Here is a 7,011-nt window from a genome sequence, read left to right on the forward strand (position 1 = left end):
ACGGTGTTAACTGGTACCAACAGCTCCCAGGAAAAGCCCCCAGAACTGTCATCTATTATAATAGCAACCGACCCTCAGGGGTCCCGGATCGATTCTCTGGCTCCAGGTCTGGCAACTCAGGCACCCTGACCATCACTGGGCTCCAGGCTGAGGACGAGGCTGATTATTACTGCTCAGCAGGCGACAGCAGTCTCAGTGCTCACACAGTGCTCCCGGCCTGTGGGGAAGTGAGACAAAAACCTACTTACCCCCTGCAAAGTGAATGAGCACCCCAGCTGCCTGCTTAGGCTCCCCCTGTAATTCTCCTCATTCTTGTGCTGATGCCCTGGACCCAGGTCCCTCCTGGGGCACCGCCTGAGAATGGTGGCTCCTTCTCTCCTTTCTGTCCTCCGAGTCCCTCAGAGCAGCCCATTTGTAGACAAAGGGCCGCGAAGGAAATAGAAAGTCTTGTCCTCACGAGCTGGGACAATGTACTTCTAGGCTAGTGTGCATTCTTTTATCATCGTCTGAGTTTTCAGTACCCGAAGCTCTCTCTGGTCACGAAGCCAGCATGGGCCCTCAGCACCGCCCCTGCTCTGCAGAGGGACAGGGCAGCTCCCTTGTCACCTGCCCTCATTACTGGTTTAGCCTTAACCAGATGGCAGTTTCGGTGAGTGTTGGATGTTTGTGTGGAATATATAAAACAATGCCGAACTCAGAACTAGAAAAGCCAAAAAAAAAAAAAAAAAAAAGCCTTCTAGAGGAAAACCCGCATGTGAATGTTTATGGAAAGTTTATTCATAATGACACGTGAGAGCAATTAAAACCCTGCACACCGATTTTTTACCAGCTTCTCATAAAATGACCAAGGCTTGAGGTCACAAACATGTCCTCCATTAGGATGTGTATTCAAAGAGTAGGCTATTAGTCAAAATTTAAAGGAAATACGCTCTCAAGTCCAAAAACATGCATGGATTTTAAATGCACATTTCTTTGGAACGAAGAGCATCTAAAAGGCCGCGTTCTCTGTACTGGTCGCTGTGGCACATTTTGGGGGAGGCAGGAATCTAGAGGTGGTGAAGAAGCCAGGGAAGGACAGGAGGGGGAGGAGGGAGGAGGGGGGAGAGTGTGTGAAGCCCAGTGACTGTGTTTATGCTGGAGTCACTCCCGTACAGGACACTGGGAGGGCGGCCACACTGTGGGGCTGTGTTGTCACAGCTCACTAGACTCTAAGCACAGCGACAGCATCCTAGTGCGGGCACAGAGAGTCACCTAGGCATCTGGGGTCCATGATGGAGGGCCCAGTGTGACGTCATCCCATGCGCTGCTCTACGAAGGCATGAACCTGCCGCCCCGAAGGGGGAGGGCAGCGAGGTGTGGACCTGAGGCCGGTCGAACAGGTGGTTTGAAAAAGGAAAAGGAAACTGCACATGAGCCCCTTACTCCAGTTGACAGAGCTGTGTCCCGTCAGATGAGGGGCTCCGTAATGTGATGCGTCTGAATCGTGCCTGGAATTGAACAATGAAGTCAATAATCAGCAGATGGTGGGAGCCAGCGTTCTCCCTTCAAGGACAGAAGGTCATGTTTTGTGCAGGTCTCAGCCTTCCTTGGAGGAGCTCCCTCAATGTCCAGGGGGTGGGATAATCTCGCTCTTTTGTATGACTTCTGTTTCTAGACATTCCCATACTCGCAGGCGTGTTTATTTCTTGATGACCTTTCCCTCATGTTGGAAGCTTCTCAAATCATAGACACTAAATCATGTTCTTTCAATCAGTCCCAAATGTGTGCTTCACACACTTAGTTGTTCAAGTCATCGTTGAAGGCTGGTAACACAGCGCTGGATGTTAACCTCAGGACACTGAGGACACAGAGAGGGCTGTGTGACCAGCAGGGGGCACTGTGCATCTCCCTGGGCCCTTCAGGAGGACCCCCCCAACTGGGGGAGCCCCCTGGGCTCAGGGCTGGGCAGAGGCTGAGCTGCCCGCTGTGCTCCCTGGTGAGACCCAGCAGCCCGGTCCCTCAGGGCCCGGCAGAGGCTCCTGGGCAGGGTCCTGTGCATGTCCCCATGGCTGTTCCATCCATTCCCTCCGGGGTCCCACTCAGAGAAGGATCTGCCCTTCGACTCTTTTGTCCTCACGTCCTACCTCTGCTCCTGACTCACTAATCAAGTGAGGGCTGAGAGTGTCTGGAAGCGGGTGCAAATTTGCATAAAGAGCATTTTCATTTCCCTGGCAGCAGTAGGGAGGATAAGACAAGCCTGGGACAGGCCAACTGCCCTGACTTCTTTACCACCTCTGTGCTTCACCCCAAGGACAGCCTGATTCTCATTGTTCTAGAGCTAAATACAATCAAGCATCACAAAGAGCTCCTTGTCCATGGACAAAGGTGGTAACTTACACCCTCCACCCCTGCTCCAGTCTTCTTCATCACTGCCATGTTCCCGTCTGGGACCAAACACAGCTCAGATTATGGTTTCTATAGTTACACGGCCAACTGAGATCAGAACACTTCATGTTCTAGATTTTGTGGCTATGTATGAGTTCAATAAAAATTATATCCTCTGCAGTTATTGGTCTCTAAGTGCAAGAGAATTACTTTGTTTCCAGAAGCAAAGTGGTCCCCACTCTTGCTGGGGCGCAATGACAAGAAGGGCAATGAGTCAGGATGTGTGACCTGGGAGAAGCACGTGGCCCTCTGCCCATTCCCTACCTACCCCCTGGTGCCATCCCAGGCTCACTAAGAATTTCATGAGGTCAGAAATCTTACAGATACTCAGTTTCTCTCTTTTCTGGAAATATCGGAAATGACAACACTAATACATTTATGCGAGAGTAGTTGGAATCCATTGCTTTTATGCACAAGACTTTTGGAACATTGAACATGAACGTAATGCGCTAATGCTCATGAAGTCCTTGTACCACTGAAGACCATGCGCTGATGATGGAGGGGTTGGATCGGCTTCATATTCAGGAAGGGAGCAGGATGAGGGACAAAGAGGAGTGGGAGAGTCCACAAGAAGAGTCATGTTCATGACCTTGTGTTTGGATACGGATGCAGGCTGTTGTTTGCACTATTGTCTATAGTTTGCTTACCTTGCAAATGAGCCTATATATTGTCTTTTCCTATCTGTGATGATATGCCTGTATCCTGCTCTAAGGAGCTACTCAGAGTTGCCAAATACGTGTTTTCTGCATGACTCACGTTGTAGCACATTTCGCCCTTTAAGCAGAGGAGGAGGCAGCTTGGAAACCATGGAAGGGGTGGGAATTCAGGGTTTTGAGTTATAGGAAAGAGAGAAGCTGGAGTTCAGAGAGCAAGGGGAAGGGATGCACTGGGAGCAGGAAGGTGGGCGGGGCCAGGTCAGGATGGATACTTAGGGGAGGGAGGAGTTTGGGGTCTCTGCTGGCAGCCCTGAGGACGTTCCTGAGCTCAGTGGGGAAGATCCCTCCCACTGCCTTGAGCACAGGGTCTCAGGGAAGTGGCTGATCCCAGTCACAGAAGTAGAGTCAAAGGGCCTTTGAGTCTAGAAGTGTGGGAATCATGTGTGGAGTGAAAGCTGAGTTGGACCCATGGTGCAGCGAGGAAGGGAAGGATTCTGGAAGCCATTGCTCAGACATTGAACACCTCTGGAAACATTACAATTTCACATTTAACTTCTACTAAACTAGAAAAAGTGTAAAAAATGCAGGTAGTGGATTTTTTCAAAACATTTTATTTTATTTTATTTGTGAAAGAGAGAGAGAGAGAACAAGCACGGAAGGAGCAGGCAGAGGGAGAAGCAGGCTCCTTGTTGAACAGGGAGGCCAATGTGGGACTCAATCCCGGGACCTGGGTTCATGACCTGAGCTGAAGGCAGACCTCAACCGACTAAGCCACCCAGGCGTCCCCAAAATTCTGTTTCTATGCCTTTCCCAGAAACAGCCCCTACCATTTCTGCAAAGCAGCTCCACTGTCCCCTCCTCGGCGACACACGTGCCCCCCTGCGCACCTGGGTCATTCAGCTTTGTCTAGAAAGCCCTGTAATTGTATATGCACATATTTTCACCTCGCATGGACCACAGCTCCCCCTGGAGTGAGAAATTACAGTAAACTGGCACAAAGATCAGAAACATAGTATAGGGGGGCGCCTGGGTGGCTCAGTCAGTTAAGCGGCTGACTTCAGCTCAGGTCATGATCCTGGGGTCCTGGGATCGAGCCCCATGTCCGGCTCCCTGCTCAGCGGGAAGCCTGCTTCTCCCTCTCCCTCTGCCTACTTTTGCTCTCTCTTTGTCAAATAAATAAATAAAATCTTTAAAAAAAAAAAAAAAGAAAGAAACATAGTATAGGTATCCCGAACTTTTGAACGTTCTCTTTATACCTCTTTGCTTTTATGAAATATTTACATTAGTAGCTGCTTTTACTGCTCAAAGCCATCTGAAGAGGATTTTCAGTTTCACAAAAAAATAAGCGCCAACTTAACATCCAGCATAAGTTTTGCAGGAGCCTCTCCAGAGACGGTGCACAACCCAACCAGCATGACGGGCGCCTTCCAGCGGCTTCCCCAGGAGTCACACCCAGCAGCTCAGCCACAGGCCACCGTGGCTGTGAACGGTGTGTGTTATCACATGCGCTTTATCGCCATTCGTGTGCTACATCTGACAGCAAAATGTGTCCTTGGGTATCCGAGAAGCCTAGGACTGATTTCTTTTTAAGCCTGGAAACATGCAAAAAATTGTGCATACGAAATAATATTAATTGCTTCTTGCCTTATGCCATCGTGGCTTACTAAGGTTTGTTAGGGATGATGGAGTTTCAGACAGCAGGGGAAACCTGTACTGACACTTGGTCCACGGAAGTGTGGATCCACAGGGATGTGGTGAGCTGCAGAAATCAGGGGGTCTCTCAGGGCTTTGGGACACAGTGACGGCTGCGCCCGTGACCAGCAGGGGGCGCCGTGGGACGGCCCTGTGGTGTCTACATAGCAGCTCAGTGAGGAGCATTCACTCAAGAGAAATGAAGTGGGGACTGGCCCTGTGCTCTCTGATGGGGACTCAGCAGCTGGGTCCCCTGTTGCCTTGCAGAGTCCCCTGAGCAGGGACCCATGTGTGGTCTCAGCAGGTGCATCCTCCCAGGGCTCTCCCCAGGGCTGAAGCCACTCCCATCCTCCGCAGTGTTTCTGTGAGCCGAGCCCCAGCACCAGGGCTCAGGGAGGGGCTGGGCAGTCACTGGGTGGACCCCGTTTGCATGGAGAGCCCCTCCTGTGGCAGAGGGTGGAGGAGAAAAGGAGGCCTGGGGCAGCCTGGCCCACTGTGGGGTCCAGTGTCTGTGTCACCACGGCCTGGACACCTGTCTTCCTCACGCTCCTCTCCTATTGTACAGGTAGGTCCAGCCTCAGGGAAGCTGGGCAGGCCTCAAAGTCACTCTTCCTGAAGTCAGCATCTTGATAAATTTCTCCATTTCTTGCCCCATTAACGTCTGTGTTTGCAGGCTCCCTGTCCCAGCCCGTGCGGACCCAGCCGCCCTCCCTCTCGGCATCTCCGGGAATGACAGACCGACTCACCTGCACCCTGAGCAGGGACATCAGTGTTGGCGGCTCTAACATCTATTGGATCCAGCAGCAGCCAGGGAGCCCTCCCCGGGGTCTGCTTTCCTACTCCTCAGGCTCCGAGAAGCACCAGGGCTCTGGGGTCCCCAGCCGCTTCTCGGGCTCCAAAGACGCCTCGGCCAATGCAGGGCTTCTGCGCATCTCGGGGCTGTAGGCTGAGACCGAGGCGGACTATCACTGGGCTGCAGCTCAGGGCGCTGGGAGCAGGTATCGCTCCTCACAGCGTCTCAGATATGGAGGAAGTGGGTCTAAAACCTCTGGACCCACGGATCTTGTTTCTGAGCCACTTTTCAGTAAGAAACTTACCTGGAGAGACATAGCAAGGTGGTCTCTTCTGGACGATGATCTATCCTTCAACAGGGAAAGAGGAAGAGTCATGTAATGCTCAGAAAGTGATATAAAATGGGGGCATCCGAGGAAGACACAGACACATGAGATATCCGAGCCCAACCGCACATCCCCACTCAATCTGGAGAAGATGGACAGGAATGAATTCTGTGTCTACAGCTGAACATACTGCCCAGCAAACATTCCTCCACAATCCGTTCTATCATCTTATTCCATAAAGTGTGACCTTGTGTCATGATTGATGTATCCACAGCTGATACATGGACAATAACCCTGCTCACAGACACAGTCTCCTCTCTCTGAACGAGCTATACGAGACCTTGGACCAGATCCTACAGACTCTCCCTGACGACAGCCCCCGCACCCTTCTCCTCTTCTCCTCTTGGCTCTCGCGTCCCTCAGGCTTCAGTCTCTCCCTCTGGCTCTTCAGTCTTAGCTCTGTCTCCACATCAGGATTTCAGAGAAAACTGGAAATGACCTTGCTGTAATTTTCAGTCTCCAATGTCCATGACTAGGCAGGAGAATGACCAGAAAATATAGGAGCATGCAACCCCCCACATTGTCCTTCCTGCTCTCTGACTCAGGCTCCATTTTTCTGTTCTCAACACTCTCAGTCAGTCTCTTTATTTATTTTAGAGGTTCTTCATTTATTTGAATGAGAGGGCACAGCAGGGAGAAGCAGAGGGAGAGAGAGAGTTTTAAGCAGACTCTGTGCTCAGTGTGGAACTCTATGCGGGGTTAGCGCTCAGGACCCTGAGATCATGACCTGAGCCGAAGGCAGAAGTTTAACTGCCTGAGACATCCGGGTGCCCCTCAGGACCCTGAGATTAGGAGCAGAGCCAAACCAATAGTCAGACACTCAATCCACATTTCCCCCCACGTCTCCCCCAGTCATTGTCTTTAATAGGAAAATAAAGTTATTACATTTCCTGAAAAGGATGTATTTATCTACCTTTAGGTATTTGCACATGAGTCTATTGATTTTTCTCCCCTTCAGAATTAACTGATGCCATGGGGAGTCTTAGAGGACTCCAGAGACAAAGGATGGCCTGCATATTTTAAGATATGTCATTATTTTTCTTATGCTCCAATGCCCTGGA

General features: G+C 50.9%; 1 gene segment (V, D, J or C); it reads left to right on the forward strand.

Annotated features, from left to right (window-relative positions):
* The first annotated feature begins 4,493 nt into the window (after nt 1-4,493).
* LOC123841595 (probable non-functional immunoglobulin lambda variable 5-48) lies at nt 4,494-5,717 on the forward strand. The segment is given in 2 exon segments: nt 4,494-4,569; nt 5,446-5,717. Coding segments are annotated over 2 exon segments (348 nt in total).
* The last annotated feature ends 1,294 nt before the right edge of the window (nt 5,718-7,011 follow it).

This window comes from Mirounga angustirostris, unplaced genomic scaffold (genome assembly GCF_029215605.1).
Source record: "Mirounga angustirostris isolate CCGP_5_RB_7025 unplaced genomic scaffold, mMirAng1.0.hap1 SCAF_14, whole genome shotgun sequence".
Classification (NCBI taxonomy): Eukaryota; Metazoa; Chordata; class Mammalia; order Carnivora; family Phocidae; genus Mirounga; species Mirounga angustirostris.